The sequence below is a fragment of the Anoplopoma fimbria genome, chromosome 11, assembly GCF_027596085.1.
Source record: "Anoplopoma fimbria isolate UVic2021 breed Golden Eagle Sablefish chromosome 11, Afim_UVic_2022, whole genome shotgun sequence".
NCBI classification, from domain to species: Eukaryota; Metazoa; Chordata; class Actinopteri; order Perciformes; family Anoplopomatidae; genus Anoplopoma; species Anoplopoma fimbria.
In genome coordinates this window covers 19,652,090-19,674,096 of record NC_072459.1, presented here as the reverse complement: position 1 = coordinate 19,674,096, position 22,007 = coordinate 19,652,090, and the positions used below count along the sequence as shown (strand labels likewise).

The 22,007-nt window shown below is 41.1% G+C and overlaps 1 protein-coding gene across 4 annotated transcripts; it reads right to left on the bottom strand.

Moving 5' to 3' along the window:
• Window positions 1-1,843: 1,843 nt before the first annotated feature.
• LOC129097961 (oxysterol-binding protein-related protein 7-like) lies at window positions 1,844-20,751 on the bottom strand. Of its 4 annotated transcripts, none has more exons than XM_054606879.1 (23): window positions 20,617-20,751; window positions 13,661-13,884; window positions 13,165-13,308; window positions 12,923-12,976; window positions 12,686-12,799; window positions 12,247-12,414; window positions 11,026-11,176; window positions 10,762-10,880; window positions 10,418-10,507; window positions 10,162-10,318; window positions 9,670-9,803; window positions 8,056-8,148; window positions 7,074-7,254; window positions 6,914-6,988; window positions 6,116-6,330; window positions 5,895-6,032; window positions 5,739-5,802; window positions 5,569-5,647; window positions 4,284-4,428; window positions 3,992-4,142; window positions 3,619-3,745; window positions 3,378-3,500; window positions 1,844-2,926 (listed from the first exon to the last, which is right to left on the bottom strand). In XM_054606879.1, the coding sequence occupies exons 2-23, from the start codon at window positions 13,826-13,828 to the stop codon at window positions 2,818-2,820; spliced, it is 2,799 nt and encodes a 932-aa protein (XP_054462854.1). In that variant the 5' UTR covers window positions 13,829-13,884; window positions 20,617-20,751; the 3' UTR covers window positions 1,844-2,817. The 4 variants fall into 4 exon arrangements, with proteins under 4 accessions (XP_054462854.1, XP_054462855.1, XP_054462856.1 ...); XM_054606880.1 differs by having other exon boundaries at window positions 11,035-11,176; XM_054606881.1 differs by lacking the exon at window positions 8,056-8,148.
• Window positions 20,752-22,007: the final 1,256 nt, after the last annotated feature.

Genomic DNA, 22,007 nt, shown 5'->3' with positions numbered 1-22,007 from the left:
GCCACCTTTGACCTTGCATTCACTAACGTGGCTCCGACCAGGAGCAGAGATCCACCACACAGCTCCCCTGGGAGCCGACACCACGCTGCTGGAGGTCCAAGCCGTATTGTTGGGCCGGCTAAAGGGAAGCGGGGCATGGGACAACCAGAACCAGGACTGCATGGGGCAGACTGTCAGACCCTGATGCAGCAGAATAACTGCAGAGTGGTGCTGGCACACAGTACGGCTTTTGTCCACAGGGACCGCCAAATCGACACAAAATAAAAGTTCCTCATAGTAGCTTTAATGAAAAAATAAGAACTTCAGCAAAAAAGCACCTACTGCCATATTTTGGTGTGTTAATGAAAGTGCCTTGGTTAAACCACAACCTTTTAATTTGAAAAGGCAGAGATCTATGGAAAGTTGAAAATAACAATATACCTGTTTTATTATGAGATGTTCTTTTCCACATAATTGTAACTTTTTTTATGATTATGACTTATTATATATTATTATGGCAATATTTGTAAATTGTGATATTTCATATCCATTTATTATCAAGATTTTTATAATTGCCATTTTCAATTGTTTTTCCACCCTCATAATCATGTGAATTATGACTACTAATGTGAGAAAATATGATACTTTTCTGGATAATAATTATGCAAAAGTATCACATAATAATAATTATGCGAAGGTATGACATTATTAGGATAAACTATCGTTCACTCTTATAATTATGAGATAGTAGCTTTAATTCTAATAAAGGTAGACTTAGAATTCATAATCATGAGCATCTCATGATTATGGGAAATGATTAACTTTTAATGTAATTTATGTCTTATCCAGTAATAATGACTGTTATCTTTGTGATAATATCTGATAATTGTGATGTAGTATCTTATAGTAATCACTAAGCATACCATAGTTATGAGAGCAATTATGACATACAAAAGAAAGATTATACTTTATACATAGATAACTCTCTCATAATTCTAATTTAATATCTCATACTTCTGATGTATTATCATAATTATGGTAACATTTCTCATAGTTGTTGAGTCTCATTTTCAAATAAATATTTACAAGATTTTTTAACATAACAATGTATGGCATATCTCATAATGATGACTTGGCATCTCATAATTATACCCTACTAAGCAATAATTATGAAAAACTAAGTATATTTACATTGTATTGCATGGTTAGAGGTGGGAAGTCACAATTATTAGTTTTCTTATTTCATGAGCAATTATTGATGACTTGTGACATTACATTTTACAGCTGCTGAAACATTCCACACCCATGAGTTTATGTATTTGATATCGCTCCACAGGTTTCCTATGGCACTAAAAGGACAGTTAAACCACGAGATACATCCCTCGTGTCATTATGGATATGGCGTTCCACCAATGTGGATGAAGCGCGGTTAGTCTGGCGAGACAGTCTTAAAATATATAAGAAGGCACTCCGTAATGCTAGAGCAGCCTATTATTCAGCATTAATAGAGAAAAATAAGAACAACCCCAGGGTTCTCTTCAGCACTGTAGCCAGGCTGACAGAGAGTCACAGCTCTGTTGAGCCGTGTATTCCTATAAACCTCAGTAGTAGTGACTTCATGAACTTCTTTAATGATAAGATTCTAACTATTAGAGAAAAAATGTATAATCTACTGCCCTCAACCAGTATTAGTCACTTTAATGAGGTTAAAAAATAAATTTAAAATGCTCGTAAAACTACAGGTTTATACGACTAAAAATAAAATAATTTAATGTCATTTACAGATACTTTTTTAAAATAAAGTTATATACAAACAACTTTTTGAGGAAATAGTCATTGTGTTTTAAAGAAGCCGAACACAGTGTTGATTATGGAACCTTTTATTTGAAACAAAACCATAAAGAAAACACATTTCACTGGGATTTAACAGTAGTCTCTTTTCCTTATTAAAATCCATTGTTAAAAAACATCAATAACTATACTTCACTGCATCGACTGAGAGCGCAGAGGTTCGAGAGGAGCAATCCTCGTCCACGGGCTCATTTACCAAAAATCACACGGGTGAGGGAGCAAGAAGGCTAGGCTAACAGTACTGCTAGCCATATAAAAAAACAATGCATCACCAATGTGTCCATATTAAATGCAGATCATAAAAACACGCATCCATTTTACAAATGAGCACAAGCTTACACACTAGGACCCGCTGACAAAGAAAGCAGGACAGCACCGGTTCACCTGGACTTGACCCCTCGAGGCCCGGATTAGCCCTCTGTGCTCTGGATCCCTCTGCAGGAAGCAAGCTTCTGAAACTAGATTCGTTTCTGATTTCATAAAAATGAACCTTACAAAAAAAATAGTAATATTGACATGTTTTAAACTAACAAAAAGTATAACATTATCTGAAACCCACCAATATGATACAGAACACTTTACATTCAGAGGGGACTGAATCCTGACAGACGATTTTCTCGAGGGCCGCGTCAAAGACTGCGTTTAGTTGAGATTTGCTTTTGAATGATGATTGATCATATTTAAGGTCTCCATCATAGTACAGCCAAAGGCTGGAAGGACATCCGGCTTCATCTTAATCAGTCTTCATTTGTTCCATAGTGGCACCTCACCTCGACGTGGCACAAAGACCCAATGAGAGGTTCATCTGTGCCTGACGGTAGCAGCAGACCTTTGTTGATAAGTCACGACAGCATATTCAGGCATAAGTTACTGGACTAACATGAGAACAATTAATAATGTTTACTATTTGAGGGGCGTATTATTCCTCTTCATTATATTACAATGTTTATAGCGCTTGGCTAGTTCCGTTCCGCATAATGCTGTGTTCTACCACAGGTCCAGGTTTTCAGTCTTGGAGAAGCCCGGGTCTTTGCGGAGCTTCCAGTAGGTTCTGTTGCTCAGCCACACCTCTCTACCAGCCTCATCCAAAGATTTCCTAAATTAATGAACAAGAGAAAACTATTGCTGCCAAGCAATCATCTGAAAAATGTTGTTTCTATTACCAATATTTTTAAATTAAAATTTGCGACATCAAAGTTTGACATTTTGAAATAAAGACTTATTTGCTGAGAGTTAGATTAGCAGATGGATACCACTCTCATGTCTGTAATGCTAACTATAAAACATTCACCACCACCAGCCGGTTAACTTTGCATAAAAGGCAGGAACCAGCTAGCATGGCTCTGATCAAAAAGGTAACAAAATCAATTATATCTCATTTAAGCAAACTATTCTTAACCATTAAATTAAATATAATTTTTGGTAATTTACAAAGCTAGTTGATTATTTATTATTTCTTTAAATGCACTCAAGAATTTACAAACGTGTGTCAAGCACAATAAGGGGATGTGGTTGTGTATAAATGTGCGTTTTTAAATCTTCCTCACCTGAAGAACCTGGGCATGTGCTCCTCCCCTGTCTTGGCCATCTCCTTCCTCCTCTCCCTCTGTTTCTCCTCCACCTCGTCTTTCTTTTTATCTGCTTCTGCTACCTTCCCCTCCTCCAGGAGCCTGACGGAGAGAAAGGGATTAAACAACTGATCATCATGGAAGATGGTGCTACAACTAGAGTGGGAAAAAAATAAATAAAGATTTGATGAAATGCTTCAGTTTAAAATCAGGTTGGTACCTCTGGTCTGGTCTGAAGCGAGTGTCTGTAAGCGGGAAGAGAGGCTTCAGTTCTGGAGTCAGCTCGTTTAGTTCTCTGGCGTATTGTGAGAAGCCGTAGAACTGGACGTAGTCATCAGGCTGCACGTCTAAACAGGAAATGACATCATGCATATCAAGACTGAGAAATTTGGCCAATTGGAAAAACTGGGATTCCTCTTAGACGACTTTCCCATTTGCATGTCGTGTATTTCGGAATTGAAAGTCAACTACATTTATAAATGCTACGTGCTGTCAGTGCTGGCTCAGGCGGAAAATCAGTGTTCATTTACTCACAATATGACACCATAGATGAGGCCCTTTTGGGGTCTCAGACTGGAAAGGATGCTACTCACTGGGCTTCCAGATGCACTTTGGTGTGGACAGGGTATCACAGAAAATGCCCTCATGCCAGAGGCCTCCGAAACGATGAACCACCTCTCCGGCCCGGTCCAGGACCACACCCTGCACCTCGTTCTTACTGCTGTCTGAGCTCCAGTAGCGGGACTGGAATAGGTGGGGGGAGGAATAGGTCAGTGTGGTTGAACGGGACAAGAAAAGGCCTATGTGCATTTTTTTCTAACTTTTCAGACTGGTTACATGGGGACATGAGTGAGTGAATGTGTGTGTGTGTACATGTGTAATGACCTTGACAAAGGTGATCTTGCAGGTGCAGTCGTCGCTCTTTGTGTTTTTGATGACCACCTCACCGTAGTGCTCCAACCAGCGCTCCTGACTCAGCACGTTGTGGATACATGTCACTGCCTTGTTCCACTCATAGTGGTCACCGTACCTACACACAAAAAGTTTAGTTTGTGCATTTCTGCCTGTTTCCAGACTTGTTATTTAAGTTGTAATAAGTTCAGAGCTGAGCTCATCTCTCCCTCTACATGTCTACAGTGTGGGCACCAGGCTGTGGGTTGATGAACGCAGTACTGAACATCTCCAGCAGATGGCCATAGTGGATTACAAAAACCTGTCCAAAACAACCAGGCAGCTAACTCCAGTTATGTGAAGCTGATGCAGAAGTGTCTTAAAACCTGCATTCTGTCTACTGATCAGCAGGGGGCGACTCCTCTGGTAGAAGTCAGATTGTAAAAGAAGTTTATGAAAAAAAATGACTCATTTCAGAAATGATGGTCCTTTTAGAGGAAAATAGACCATAACGCAGGGTATGCTTTGGGGCGAGGCTACAGTTCGCTTCCACAGCAGCATACGTGTCTCTACGCCACGCTCCCACAGTACCAATATAGTCCCTAACGGCTAAAACGCAGAACTTAAGGCTTCATAACGGCAGTCCACAGACCAATGATCTATGAAAACAATTCAACAATGGGCCTCATGCAAGAACTGCCCCAAGGAACAGATTTGTTCTGTGGTAATTCTTCCAAAAGAAGAGTACTGAAAGATATCAAAGTTCTGACGCTTGTGCTAGCTAGGTTAGCGAGGTACATCCGTCATTCGGGTTAACTGTGATTTTGATTGGGATGCTATTTTTTTTTTTTTTTAAATGGCTAAAAAAAAAGAAATAGCTTTACTTTAAGCCTTATTTTTTATTTTAACTGGTGAGTTATATCAAAATTCACCCCCTGTACAGTTGTCACGAACGTGAAACAAAACGTTTTTTTTGTACCAGACTGTAAACATGTTTATTTTAGCTTTAAAACTGTTCATGTTAACATGGGGACTTTATGTGGATTGACTGTCTTTTAGGAGCCAACCTTAAATTGACATTTGGGGAATTGCAGATTCTGGCACTTCCTTTGGCTTCATTTTTCAGACCTGGAAGTTGCTGCTTGTTTCTGTATTGTAAGAGTAGTTGTACTACCGTATGACTCAATTCAACTAGAAGTTTGTAGTTTATACGACCGTTGTACATCTAGCTGTTATCGTCTACATTGTGCAACTGGTGGTAAATGAAGCAGTGGCTCACTTGGGAAGTGCAACGTTGACCAGTCCAGAAGAGAGCATCTCCATAGACTTCCCCCAGAACTTGTTCTTCCATCTCTGATCTGAGACAGACAGACAAAGGAGCATTAGGTTTAAGTCCTCTTATACAGTACAGGTGGATCCAGTACTCATTTCTAAGCATGCAGCTCCTACCTTGCCAGAAAGTGAAGTTTTCGGATTCTGCGTGGCAGGCAGAGACGGGTGGGTGATGGCTGACCTGAATGCAAAGCACATGACGCAGCATTACAGTATGATCGAAAACTCATATGCAGATTTCAGCGCGTTTCTAAATCCTTCTCTGCTGGTTACCTGCTCGCTGATGTAGTGGAAGCCTCGGTCTTCTCTGTGACTCTCGTATGTTTCTCCCAGAACAGGGTTGAAGGGTTTGTAGCGATTCCTCCAGGACGCCCAGGCATATCCAGAGATGGAGAACGCCGCCACGTAAACCTGGAAACATGCATATTGTTTTGTTTTTTTAAATCAAAGGACTTGCACCTGAACTCAACTGTGTCTCAGCAAACCAAACTCACCATTCTCTCGTATGGATCGTCGGTGCGGTTAGCGATGTCTAGCAGCTCTGAGTACTCCAGCTCTTCGCTGAGTCTCTGCAGCAGAGACAGTGGCTCGTTGAGAGCGACCGGCATGGAGATTCTGGACAGGTCCTTGCCGATGTTGTTGTACAGGATGGACATAATACCAATGTGGCTGTTGTCTGTTCCGGAGGCGGGGAGGACAGTGCGACGACCTGGAACACAGCGACACAAATCAATGCCTCTGATGGACCATCATTTACTAAATCAACATCATTGAAGAAGACTTGAAACTAGTGACTGAGACCATGTTCATAATGTTTACTGAGGTAATAAATCAAGAGATTAGTAGAGTCATTTTCTCATAGACTTCTTTACGACCGGAGGAGTCGCCCCCTGCTGGTCAGTAAGGAGAATGCAAGCTTTAAGACACTTCCACATTGGCTTCACTTGGTAGAACCCGGGGGGTAGCCGTCTGGTTCAACCTGGTTTCTAGTGGGCTTTCTATGTGAGCATTTGCATTACAAAGATCGTATTACAATAATTTAAAGCAAAGTCAGCCTAAAACAAAACATAGCTAAGGGGTCGAAATGTTTCTGTTAGTATGGCTGACTGTTAGATTTGCTCTGTGAGGAAAAGCTTTCACTGCTGAGCCGGTCCTCTCACTGAGCCCTCAGGAGGCAGCGTCTTGTATCTCTGGTCTAAAATCAGTAGAGCCTAGACTGATGACCCAGCAGTACACGGTAAACCTCACTGCACTCTAACAGTATAAATGAGACAACACAATGGTGGCGTTACCAGTATTGGGGGGCACTGGGCTGGCTTTGTCAGGAACGTTGTTCAGACTGGCGCGATAGTTGAGGGTGGCAGTGGCTGAGGAGGAGAGAGGAGAATGTCAGTTCATCTAAGGAGTGGGCGGTTGGAGCCGTGTGGCCTGTAAATCTTAGTACACACTCACCGTGTCCCTCCTCCGGCTCAGAGTTGCTGGTGGTGGTGATGTCGCTCAGGCCCGACTCGTCAGACGCCTCGGCCTCCGACGAGCTCTCGCACACAATCACCTCGCTAGCGTCAAAATACTCTACCATGGATTCCGCCACGGAGGGCGCACGTTGACACGGACGGCCCATGGAGGGTGTCCTCTGTGAGAGATGACGGAGAAGAAATGAACAGATTGGATTAAAAGAGTTGGAGCTAGGCCGCTGTCAAGCGTGCGTGTGGAGTGTCGGACGTATTGCAAGAAACATGCAACTCTCACCCAACCACACAAAATGTCTACACCCTTTTTTCTGCTCTGTCTGAACAGCATGAAGTGACCGACCTGAGCCACATTAACGTCATTACAACGCGGTCATTCATTTGGATTTTTTTGTCGGATCTAGCAGAGATGTTATGGTAGCCTCAGGTGGGAGTTATGTCAACATTTTCTCTGCGATTTCTAACAAATTCCAAATGCAAGATGAAAATGAATACTAATGAGCGACAGCGCCATAATGGAATTGACTTCTTCACACACACAAACAATCCGTGTATTGATAGTTCTTTGGATTTTCCATTTCAAAAACAAATCGTAAAAACAAAAGAAACTGAGCCATATTTAGTTAAAAAAAACATAGAAAAATGTATAAATAAAATAAAAAAAATTGATAAAACAAGAAGCCGTGGTTTGTTTTCTCATTGACCAGAAATAAAAGGGAAGCAGAACACAGCTTGGGTTGGGACATGGACAGATACTGCAGTTAGAATGCATGGGGTCACTTCAGCCTCAATCTGAACCTACAATATTTTTACACTTCTCAACAGGTTGTATGCGGCTGAACAACCTGCCTGGGGGGAGGATCACCTTGGGGTGGGGGGCAGGGACAGTTTTCTGTTCCTCCGAGTTGGTTTTGAAACTGAGCAACCAAATAACGAACGCTAAACGGATTACAAACGGTACACACCTGGTCAGGACGGACGGTGCAGAAGGATTCCTCAGAAGAGTCAGAGGACAGGGAAAGCGAATGGACTTTGGTCAGACGAGACTGTATGTCAAGCTGAACACACATGCATGAACGTGCACACATTCATAAATAAATATATACACACAGACACACACACACACACGCACACACACACACGCCATGCAAGACACAAGAAGTGGAAAAACAGAGCAGAAAAATAGATGGTCAAAAAATAAGTCATGCAGACTGTGGTGTTAATCAATGTGTCGCTCTATTGTTCAACTGTTGGCAAGGCCAGAGGAAAAAGTATTGTTATCAACAGATATTAGGGGATCAAAATGTGCAGGCCTATCACAATAATTATTATATCATCTGAATCTTTTAAACTCTGCTTTCCAATATTTTAATTCAGGCTTTCTGTTATACATTTGTCGTCTTCGAGCCAAGGCAGACATAACCATGATGACATTACATTACATGTCATTTAGCAGACGCTTTTATCCAAAGCGACTTACAGTCAGTAGTATATTACATATCATTCACCCATTCAGACACTGATGACAGGCTACCATGCAAGGTGCCACCATCAGACTCTAACTAACATTCATGCAACATCCAGTCCACACCGATGGCAAGCCTTCGGGAGCAACTTGGGGTTAAGTGTCTTGCCCAAGGACACATCGACTGCCAAAGCCGGGTATCGAACCACCGACCCTCTGATTGGAGAACTACCTTGCTCTCCACTACACCACAGCCGCTGACATCATCAGGGTCACTTCCTCAGACATAGAGCCATAGAATACAAGCTGAGTAGTGCTGATCATGAGCAGCAAACTGATCTGAGTTCCTCTTTATAATAAATCCTATCAACAGGTTCCATAGTTATCATTATCATACCAGAGATTTTGATCCCTACCCTCTTTTCATTACAGGAGTAATTATCCGGAATTAACTGACTTAATGACTATTGTGTGTGTTGCTCACAGCGAGAACGTAGAGGGACAACCCAACTGCCAGGCAACCAACAACATATAGCCCCGGTCACATGCACCATGGACAGAAAACAAGCAGGTGGTTAAGAAGAAACCTCATGCAACACCAAACGGAAAAAGGCTTTTCTGAGCGCTGTCGGTTTGACAGCAGGAATTAACGAGCTACTCGACTGACGAGACTGTTTGGTTTCAGTGTGTCTTTGAGTGTGCGGAAATGGGGAGAGAAAATACTTGAGGTGTGTTCCCTGTGATCACTTGTAACTGTCCTGCCTAGAAACAGCCCAAACCTGCTTCAGAGTTTCACACAGGACCTCACCAACAGGCTGTGAGGGCTAGGCCTCTATTGTCTTTGTACAGCATGAAACTAATATTTTGGGCCAATCAACAATCTGTGTTTTAAATCTGGGACTATGGTGGCAAAGGGTGTGTGTGTGTGTGTGTGTGTGTGTGTGGAGGGGTTAAAGAGGGATGATAATACTAGTAAACTCATGTCAGTCACAGGCTTTGTTGTCGTCCGATTGTCGGCTTCAGGAAGAATGAGGATCGTTTTGGGTTTTGTTTCTGCATAGCCAAGCTTTGCTCCTAGTGTGTGAAAAAGCATGCGCAAGGGTGCGCGTGTTACCTCAGTCATTGTGTTGCAGAGCGTAGCGAGCTGCTGGGACGTGTTGTGCCTCAGGTCCGGGCCGGTCCAGGCCTGCCTCAGTCGCTCTCTCTCCAAGGTCAAAACCTCATGAATGGACTTGAGAGACGCATGAACTGTAAAACACAGCGCGCAGAAACTTTAGGAATTACAAAGAAAAAGTTCATGAATATGTGATGATCTGTAATAAAGACACATGCAGCAGAGAGTACTGGGTGTTATGTTAGGGATTTAAACTTTCAAATTAATTCTGGTTTATAAAATCTCAGAAAGTTATTTTTATTAAAACCTAAAAACGTGAAATAGCTCTTTTTTTTTTTCAAACAATCAAAGCTATAATTCATTAAAGCCACGATGAGGATTTTTTTTATTTTATCACCATCAGTCCTGTCTGAAAAATGACAGCTGACATTTAAAATCAGCTCCATTAAAACCCATTCACAGAAACACAGCTATTAGGTGGGAGGGCCGCACCCCTCTGAGAAGAAGTGTAGATGTCCTGGTGGAGCTTCTTGGCCTCCGGCGAGGTGACCTGAGGGTTGGACAGCTGAGAGTAGACGTAGTCGGGGATGGACTTAACGGACGACCCCACACCAGAACTGCTGTTGGTGCTCAGGTGGCTGGAAGTGAACTGGAGGAGAAGAGACACGGTATAATATCAAGCTGCGAGATTCAACTTGTTTTTCGGAGGACGCAACCAATAACTATACAACGCATATGTCAGTCCTACCATTCCCCCCATGGCTTCAACGCGGGACAAAGTCCGGGCGTGACCGAATCCTTTCCCCGGCTTCCTCTTGGGTTTCTCCAGGGACAGATTCTAGAACAGAGACCAACAGGGTTATAGTTTTTCTCTCTCTCGCAAAAAAAATTTCATACAAATTTCCAACAGTATTTGTAGAATGATATTTGATTTAATATTTTCTATAGGTATTAAAAATAAAGAATGCATCCGTCTTTGATCGGCCCCTAAGTTATGTCAGTTGTCTCATAAATAAAAGAGATTTTCCCGTCGATTGGTCGATTGTGATTTGAAGGATCACACACGTTCACAGTTGTTACAGGAGTGCTCACCTGCATGCTGATTCGCATCTCCAGGTCTGTGTTAGTGATGGGCAGGCCTCCCTCCAGCCAATGGAGACGCTGGATGAGCTGGGCCAGTTCCGCCAGCTCCGCCTGACAGCGAGCCAGGTCTGACAAACAGGGGGTCAAGAGGTCAATTTAGTTGATTAAGAGAACACACGAAAAGGTTTTGCGACCGTTCCTATCAAGACTGTTAAAAATATCACTTTCAAGTTAACACGTTTATTTTTTTGTATGTTAAAATAGGATCAAGACCTCTCTCACCGCTGGAGGTCCCGTCGATGTCGTGGGTCTGCTGCAGCCACGCTGACACCTTGCTGGTCACCCCTGGGTGAGAGGAGACGGCGGGGGCGGGGCTTTCCATCTCTTGATGGTACACTGACGCTAAGCTGGCATAGTGAGCGGGCTGGATCATCAGACACATCACAGTTAAAGTCAGAATTGAAACAAATGAGAAAAAAAATGACTCATTTCCTTCTGTTTTTCTTTGAAACATCTGCCGCTGTGGTCAATACTGAAATGGTTTGTCAATCAAGCGACATAAAATTAATCAATGACAATTTTGACAATAATTAAAAAATACCAAACGACTACATCAGAATCAGAAGTCATAATTGAGTTGATAAACAATTAAAAAAAGGACCAGCTATTTAAAAGCCTAACTGATTTCTTGTGAATTCTACGCATAAAAGCCATTTACAAGTTGCTCATACGGATAAGAGCTTCGTATGTAGAGGGTTAGTGTGAATACTTTGGTTGTATGGGTAAGCATACAATGTACAAACAAAGATTTAGTATAGAGCGGATGCCATGACACAATCAGGCGGATCACACAGTGATTTGTGCTTTGTGGTTGTTACCACAACAATATAAGCCAGTCAGGGAACATTCTCTGAAACCAGCCCAGTCAGTGGAGGAGTGGCATGTGTGTTGTCGTTTTAAACAACTTTATGATTACACTTGTCCTTCAATTGAACTTTGGTGTAAAGAGATTGGATGCAGTGGTCAAAGAAGGGTAAGTAAAACGGTGGAACAGCAAATTTTATTTCCCATAAACTTTCCTCCCCCTACAGTATTAGTAAAATTTTGTATTGAATAATAGCAGTTAAGATAGCTCCGCTAATTCAGTAATAAACACATGTTCCTATATATTTTTTTCACAATAAAGCTTTTATTTGTAGCAGCCAAATTATGTAATGTTGGGTTTTTCTATCAGCAGTAACTTAACAGGAGACCTACATTTGTAGAGATTGTGTCCACACCTCACTGAGTTCAGAACTCAACGTGAGCCGGACCACCTCAGCATGAGGTCTGAGTGATCGGACCACAGTGAGAGCAAGTCTGTCTGAGCGTACAGAGTAGATAGTCAATGCATCCTGTCACGATCGGATGACACACTGAAGAGTGAAGACGAGTGTGACCGCGGCCTGTTATGAAATGTGTGACATTAACATCAGACGGATTCTCACTACTTACCGTTGCTCTGCTGCTCTGGGCCATATTGGCCACGCCTGGCAGGGTGCCTGGGCTCAAGGAGAGAGCGTGAAGGACGCCATGATGGACACTCATAGCCTCGTTTTTCCTGAACACACGATGGGCACACAGTTTGGTCAGCCAGATGTAGAAGATGTCATGGCTCTTTGCCTAACAAGGAGAGGAGAGGAGAGGAGAGGAGAGAGAGAGAGAGAGAGAGAGAGAGAGAGAGAGAGAGAGAGAGAGAGAGAGAAAAAAAAAAACATGTTTAGGTCACTGCAGGCTAAAGAATATCCACAGGTCTGTTTGTAAACTTAATTTTAACCCTTTAGATTTGACTTATGAGTTACTATTTTCTCCTGGAGGTAAGTTTTCTCAGAAGGCAATGATGTTTGTCAATAAGGATTCCTGGAAGCTCTCTGAACTCTGCTGTGTGGGTTACCTTGAGGTGGTAGATGTTGTCCCCAGCGTCCAGGTCTAAGCCTTTGGTCTTCTTGTTGACGGACATGACAGCAAGGCTGACGTCCAGAGAGCCGTGGAGCTTCCCTCTCTGAATCTAAGACACAAAATTGAAATTGATAAAACAGAGGCGTTAGGAGCACACGGTAGTCAACAGAGTGAAGCTCTGTGTGACTGACAGTGTATTGTGAAACAGCTGCATTTTTTCTTCATGACTTACATCTTGCTGTGTCTTTGAGTACTTGAGAATTCCTTTCTCCAACAAGAAGTATCTCTGAAAAAGCAATCACAGTGAAGTGTTTGTAAGAAAACAAACCCGATCCAAGGAGCACCTCTTTACTACTCATGCATTATGCTGACTGGTAAAGCGGGTCAAACCATCATGACAATGATTTAATGCAATGATGTTGGAAACCGGGGTTAAACCGAGCGGAAAAGATCAGCTGCACAATCAGTGTTTACCTTGTGCCAGCCTTTGAGCGGGTACTTCCTCCTCTTCATCAAGTAGCCCTCACAGATCCCAGGGATGCTGAGGTCCCCAGAGGAGCCGGGGACCGAGTACATATCCCGTTGCTGCAAGTCGTCCATCACCTCCCAGTGACGAGACTGACAAGAGACAAAACATGTTCATCATTACAAAATAAACCAAAAGACTTAAATAAGATGTTAGGTCGTTTGGTGGAGATAGAATTTAATCTCCCAAATATGAAAAACTGGTTTGAAAAGTGTAAAAAAAGAAAATAAATAAAATGTATCATCAAAACATATTGTTTAACAGAATTGTAAGCCTTTTGTATACATAAATATAAACATAAAAATCTGAAACCGATCAGCTGAAATCCGGCTGGTTTCTGGCAGCAGATCACTCGGTGCATATATAGACTCTACTGCGCGGTACAGTCTAATCCATACTGGTGTACTTTCTATAACTTCCACTCCTACCCGTGGGTCTTGTTACCTGCTTTGAGTGTTTGGAGGAGCCGGTGCTGCTGTTCCGTGAGTGGCCCGGTTTGAATGTGGAGGCCGGGGATTTGTCCAGGCCGCTGATCACCGACTGGCTGCTGTTCAGAGGCAGGGGACACACCTGGGGGTCCATCGATGCGATGTGGTGAGGAAAGCGTTGCATGGAGCGAAAGGGCGGGCCTTCAAGACAAACTGTGTCTCATGACAGAGTGCTCGACACTGAGGAGATCAACGAAAAAATGTAAATCGCATGGTGACAAAACACTCATAAAAGACGTCAAGAAATGTAATTGTACAGTAATCAAAGTAAGATGTAAATACCAGCTATTCAAAAAGTATTGGTCTTCTCAACTCCTATATAAGATGCCTTGATAGATGGACTCACTATATGTGAAGGTGTTCATTAAGTAAACTATATTTATAAACCTGGGTTGTCTTGTATTAGCTTATAAAATGAATACAAAGGGACATTAAACAGGAAGGCCAGTTATGTTGATGTTTAATAACATCAGGATGGACCCTTCACATATGAGCAGTACACACATTTATACAAGAGCATTTAAAACTACCTTCATCTGATATGAGTGGTGATGTAGGAAATCTTATAAGTCACCAGATCATTAGGTCAAACACACAATGAAATGCATAATTAGGTTGAAACCACAGTCAATAGATGGCCCATTGAATATTCAGAAGCTCTTCCAGATCCTCTGGAAGAATAAAACCAAACACACGCGCGCACACACACACACGCGCACACACACGCATGCGCACACACGTATGCGCACACACTCACACTTCCCCTTTTCACATTCAGCAGGTGAAAACAGCCAGGAAGAGGAAGTGCGGTCGAATGTTTCTAGAAGCCTGACCAGATCTTGGTGGCAGCTTGCTGCTGATGGCTGGCAGCCATTATCACATGATGGTGTGTTCAAAGAAAATCAGATAATTTCTTCTCCCCCCGCACTCTAAATGAAAACCTGCACAACTACAGTTAGTGGTATTACTGATGACAAGGTGGCAAATCAAAACAAAAACATAATGAGGCGATGCAACACAACAGTTAAAGTCAGAAAAGCCTTGGTGACATAATAACAAATAAAACACACCTGTGTTGGCCTGCTCCCCAAATAGTCCAGAGGAAATTCCTTTAACTTTCCCCTCGAGATTAATTGTAGAGCGGTAAGAATTCCCCTAAAAAGTTCCTGAAAAACCACACCAAAAGAAAGCAATGTTCCAAGGAACAATCCTCCAGCATCAAAATCCTCTGAACAACTGTGTTATACTAGAGCATGGTCACACCTGACTGGTGGCGCGCTCGTCCGACTGGTGCATATCAAAGCTGATAGGTATCTGGGCGGGGCTGAAAGCAAGAGCGACACACTCTCGACCTGACTGAACAGGCCTGCCGGCTCTGTCATCACAAGATCTGCAACAGATTTGCAGTCAGCAGATGTAGTCGACACTAGAAACATAAGAGCTCAAAATTCAGGCAGACGCTCATTATTTTGCAATAAATACCATATACTGTATGCCTGAGATAATGGCCTAAACACAGCAGCCTTAGACAAATCAAAATGCAATCACGCCCCATGATTTTGACGTCATAGGATAACAATAAGGAGGAATAAAAAAACCTATTTATTCCTCGTTATTGTTGTGCATGCAAAACGAGCATGAAATTTATCAGAATTATTAGACATTACTAATAAGTATAATCAATAGACTTTGTTCCAAGAATAATGATCTGGGTTAATGAAGAGCGATATAACAATTTGCTCTGTTCACAGTCTTTAATCCTCCTACGCCATGTTTTAAACGGGCAGCGATTTGATAAAGATTGATAGATTTTGTTTCCGGTGAGATAATATATTGTGACTTTGCTGTTGCTGCTTTAGAAAAATTAGTTCACAGAATTTTATTTAAACTATTCATTTTTTTACTAATTATAATCCAGTTCTCAATCTAAAGACAACCAGGCTGATTTATGAAATGTAGACCCAATATGCACACTTCAATGTTTGTTTATTTGTCGCAAGTCAAATGTCAAGAAAGGAAGGGGGCGGGGCTAGCTGCTTTTCTTAAGGACGTTGCATCCAAAGAACAAAAGGTTAAGTCTGGTGGTGCAGCTTTAAGTCATAGTTTGCTTGCTTGATATAGTTGTATCCCCCCCCCCCCAGTACAAGAAGCAGCACCACCTAGCAATAACTTCTTAGTAGCAAAACATGCAGTATATTGTTTGGTTCTTGGAAGTTTTCCATCCTGTTGGAACCAAAGAAGAACGAGAAGGACCAGAAAGAGCGAGGGCCAAAACATTCCCTGCATTCTTTGCACTACACATCATCGTGCGATTACATCTTGGTTGGTTACAGACTCACGGTATAGAACGTTCCAAACACAGAGTGACAAGTGTTCTGGTATTGTCCTGGTACACCCATATAAGGTACTATTTTTTAAAAGGAATTTAACATCACACACACACACGCTTGTCGGCAAAAGCAACCAAAATGAAGCTCAAAATTGTGATAAGTCTTTCTGCTTTAACCAGATACTGTGAAAAACATTAAAATGATGCGCTCTCAGCGCAACTAGGAAGCCATGATTGATTCGTCCGAGACCAACAGTCACGTGACAAAAAGTCTGTCAAACTTCGAATGAACTGTAGGCTGCTGAGCACAGAGCATTGAGGAGAGGTTAGGATAGGCTATTAAAGGTATCTCCAAGGATCCAGGACCAACATCAAAGTATATTTAGACAAGACCAAGACTTTGAAGGGTTGAGAACAATTTAACTCCAAGACCAGACCAGTGCAATCCAAAATTTGCTTACTGTAAAATCTGTGAGGCCATGTATAAATGCACATCAGCGCTGGTGTTTTTCCTGATAAATAGTTTAAAAGATGTTTTCCTTTAAAAAGTGTGCCTCCATTCGCTCCTAGATTTTCTCACTTTGCGTTCACACCTCTAATTTGGGAACTTGCAAACAGGCTTTTGTACAGTCCTGTCTCTGTCGTTATTCATCAAAGTTTAATAATACCAATAATGCTTATAAAAAAAGTGCTGAACCCAGCCTCTTTTTTTTTTAAATGAGGCCTCCAACTTTTTGGTAAGCAGCCTCTCGAGTGCTTAAGGTTGAAAATCTCTGAATTTACAGAAAAGTGCTGGTGACGTCACCGTAGAAAATGGAGAAGCTTGTTTTGGCCGCGTTAGTCTATCCTGAGCTTTATCTATCAGACAACACACTTTCATAACCAAAAAGTCCATTAGTGGGATCAGATCGGCTGGGCGGACACTGAATGTTGCTGGTAATTGTTATACTTTTACCGCTGCACGCCTCCTCTCCAATAGGATCGTACTCATGGCTCTTATGTTATGGCTGTCGGATTGAGCGGTGACAAGAAGTTCAGCCATTCAAAGTACGAGGTCAAACTACACTAAATATATAGATAGTAGCCAAAATAAACAAAAAGCAAAGGAGCGATGCAAGTCTTTCATACAACGGTGGTTAAAATGGGGACATGTGAGATATTGTTGTCATAGAAACGCCCTTTTCTGCCAGAAAAAGACACTTTGTGGACAGAGGCCCCAACTCATGCTATTTTATTTATTTTAGGAGGGCAGGAAGGGGTGACGGCCGTTAACAGTGACAAACATTTCAATTAAAAATGAGAAGTGTTATTGGTTGCGCTTGAAGTGGGCAGGAAGTTTTACATCTAATGATGTTAAGAAATAAATACGACAATGCAAAAGCAATTTAGTGATATCCCCACGGCTGTTGTCTAGAAATAAAAATGTCCCAAAGAATGACTGCTGTAGTCTCCTGCTATTTGGCAATAGACTCAGAAACAACCTCTCTCACACATTAAGGTTAAGTAACAACTTCTTCCACCAGGCTGTCACTTGTATACAAGGCCCCCCCAACTGTCCTCCAGGCCTTTTTTTTGTCTGACCCTTCTGAAATCAATGTAGACAGCTTCTGTTTTGTAAACACTAAGTAGGAGGTACCAGACAATATAAATATGGTATGCATCATGTACACTATAATCCATAAAGACAAGGATTTTTGTTTATTATAATAATGTAATATCGGATGGTGGCAGGTGACCTGAAACTTGTACCTGCAATAGACGACCTTTACCCTGTTTCTGACGGGTGCCCATTTCATTCCAGCTGTCCTTCATCTGATGTCACAGCCCAGGTATGACAGTAAAATGTTGAGTCGTTATCTAAGACGTTTAGAACAACCATGAGAGGTATGCAGTCTGACCAGTAAACCGGAGAGAAAGCAGGGGCTGAGGAACAGCCCTCAGAGGAGATGTTAAACTGTAACAACTCTAGACCTGCCTGGAGCAGGAAATGAGGCCATGTGTCAGTAGTTTGGTGTTTGAATTATCTGAACCCGTAGCTCACTGCAGGTTCCATGGTGCTGTCACAAACAAGCTCGCCAGTTCGAGCAAAGATCGAGTTTTAAGTAAGGCTGATATATATAGTTACATTAGCAACATTGTAGGCACATTCGTAATACTAGCTTGAAACAAAGGAAAACGCACAGATTTAATTTTTCATGACTAATCCAGGGTTTACAACGAATGCGTTTATGATGTTTACAAGGGCACAAAGTTATCTATCCACATAATGTTGCTTAAAGTGCATCAGATTGATACATTACCAAAATTAAGGTAGCTTATTTTATTTATTTTTTTCATATCGCAAATAACTTTGATGACTGACACCAATTCCCAAATCACAGAAGTGCTACTGCAATATTGAAATATGTTTTACCAACCTTCCAGGAGTCAACTGATTTCAGTCCATTTTTAGTAACTATCATCACATGTCCGCACTGGTTTATGTATGAGTGACTTCAGTTCAGGGTTTTAATGTAATTTAATGGGTGTTAAAATGGCGTATAGTGATCTGATGCATTCTCGTGCTGAAGTGATGGTTTTGACAACGGAGCTCTGCCCTTCAGCTGCCACGTGGCACTGCAGTCATAAGATACGATGTCTAGCCAAATTTTTAAACAGGTGCATACTGTATCGTTGTGTTTTTTAGGGGAAGTGCTGTCCGGAACAATCTGTACTTTCACATTCATGTCTATGCAATGTCACCACAGACCGAGCCGAGACCTGCCCAGACTGGTTCTCTCGCTCCACTCCATCCTCCATCTCTCACTCCCTCCCTCTTTCCAGGAATGTGCCAGAGCAACGTTCAAGGCTGTTTGGCCATATGTGACTGATGGGAGCTCTTCTTTTAGGTTAACAACAGTGTTCACAACCAAATGCTGCATTTGTGGGTGCAGTTTGGGCCCCAATATATTGAACATAAGGATAAGTCAAGTTCTTAAGGCATTCTAAATGCCTTTACATACAGGGGGTGTGCCTGGTTAACGACAGGAAAATGTTTAATATTAGCTTCCAAATATTACAGGGATCTATTGACCAAAAGCAACATCTAGCAGTCTGTCTGAGGTAAATTACGGGTTGGTCTAAGCTACTGTAAATTAAGTTAATTTATTAAGCCAAGTTTCCTCTTAGCGAAATGCTTCCAATACCACACCATGGCTTTAATTAAATGCCATGAAATGAAAACAAAAAGTCTGATTCATAGTTTTACTTTATCAATTGGCAGCCATTAGAGTGTGGTTTCAAACCTCAATTTAGGATCTGTTTTGGTACAGACTGACACAAGTCTAAGCGATAAAAACTTTTGGGTACTATTATTACCATTATCAATCAATCTCACAGCTATTTTTTCAATGAGTGAATTATGGTTTAGTAAAAGTGCTCATGACAAGAGAGCCCATGGTGATGTGTTCAAATGCCTTGTTTTGTCTGACCAACAGTCCAAAACACAAAAATATCCAACATGATTTAAAAGAAAAAAAAAAAAAAAATTCCATCAGTCACCCTGTGAAGACAATTTTTGACCCTTTTCTTACCTCTCTTACCTAATCGAAACAAAGATGGCAGCCATAAAGTCCACACCCTACTTACCCAATTTGTGCAACGTGAACACAGTTGTATTGATATATTTAGGTTTCTAGCCAAGATAACAAAAAATAAAATCATACAAAAACAACATGTAGCCTAAATACTTTGTAATTTGAAAAAATTGTAAAAGTGTTTAATTTTCTATCCACCTTGGATTAGGAAACACAGATCAGAAAACTAGTTAAAATTATTTATTTACATGCAACAGACAGACTTTTTTTTTAGGCCAAGTGATTGGAAGAGACTTTTAGGTTTCTGAAAATCTCTCCACATCAGTGAAAAGTGTTTTTAACCACAATAAAAACTGCATTTGCAGCAAACAGCAATATGGAAATTTACCAAACAAGTAAACACACCCAACTGGCTTCTGTTGTGATCAGTCACCCTGTGAGGGAGGGTGTGTGAGGAGGTCTCTCTATCTCTGTGTGTGTGTGTGTGTGTGTGTGTGTGTGTGTGTGTGTGTGTGTGTGTGTGTGTGTGTGTGTGTGTGTGTGTGTGTGTGTGGTAGGAGGGAGGCTTAATAAACAGGTTTGTTTCAAGTGAACACCCCAACCACCGCCATAGGAACAGCTTGAGAAACACTTATGTGACACATCTCATACGTTTGACAAGGAAGCTTTAGATTTTTCTAGTATTTTTAGTATTTGGCTTGTTTCACACGGGAGAAAACAAATATATAACGTTACACGCCAAAACTCGTTCTTTGGCACAATTAATAATAATATATATATTTTAAAAGAGATGAAAGCAGAAAGTTAAAAAACATTCGCCATCTTAATTCACCTTGCATACGAAACGCACCGTTACGACGCGAAGGGCCCCTTACCAAACGAACCACAAAATTATTTCTCAACAGTTTGCTTCCAATTTAAAAAACTAAAACTGTATCAAACATTTCGTTTTAGAGTCAAGTGTGAGACGATACAATAGTTCGGGTTTTTTTTTTTTCCTGGACTCACCTGCTCGACTGGAAACCACCGGCTGAGCTGATGAGGGCCCGTCTTCAGACTTCTGTTGCAGCCGCCCTCGACTCCTTCTCGCTAGCTCTGAGTGCTCGTGGCACACACCCTACATCCACGGGCTCACCGGTGGGACAGGTGCATCATGGGAACACTTTTTTCTTTTTCTTCTTCGTATCTTCGTCCCTTTAACACAACATTTTTGAATGTACATTTACAACCGGGGAACTATCGCACTGTCGAAAAGAAAACACTTTCTGCCGGTTAAAATAAGCTGAAATCAGGCTGAGAATTATATTTTGACATTCTGTCTATATTAATTTGCATTCCATCAGATATATTTCACCTTCTGACCTCACAGAAAGCTCTTCCCTTGGTCCTACATGTTAACCACGTTGACCCATATGAGAGTGTTAAAATGATGACAAACCAGAATGACCAACCATTAAAAAACTGACCCATCTTCATCTTCTAAAGACACATGGGCCTATCTTCAAAAATATACTTATCATTGCTCTGATTATCGGAAAGCTAATAAACAAAGTTATCCACAATTTCAATACTTTTGGTCCCAAAGAAATGTGCTACGTTGGTTAAAGATCTGTGACAATGCCATGTAAAGTAAATAAAGGCTGTTGGATTGAATTTGCATGGCATAGGCCATTTAATGTGCAGACAAGGCCTTCCTGTATAGCTGTAAGGACAAGTAGCCCATTATAATCACTGAACACCATGCTTTTGACTTTTGTTATTTATTGCTTTATGCAAACACTATTAGGGTGTGTAAGCAAATACTTATAAACTCAGTGGCCATATATATATTTATGTATATATATACATATACATTTCTCCATCATCAGCTATTACCCCATCATTTATAGTTTCAACATTGCAATACTGACTTCACAGGACAACAATTTTGTTCAATAATTCATCTTCAGAATATATATATATTATTTAATTCTGTACATTTAAAGTAATACATTTTTTTCATACTTTTCTTGCATTTTTACTGCTCTCTCATAGATGCAATGTTCTGCATTATTATTTGCAATGTTGCTATACATTGTAGTATACATCAGTTACATATTTATTGTTTAGTTTAGTTGCGCTAGTACATTTAAATATATATTTATACAAATATAGAATACAAATAAATAAATGTACATAAATACATACAAATAAATATATATATTTATGTTATTAGATTTTTTACATTATTATATATAAAGGAACCATGTTTGAAAGAACATTTTTCCTACATGAAGGTGCTCACACTAGGTCCTTGGATTATCTTGAGTAACCGGGTTATGGTTTCTGTAGAGACATTGCTGTTACGTTTTTCATATGGTTTTATCTTTTGGCGCTTCAAGCACCACAGCAGGAATACC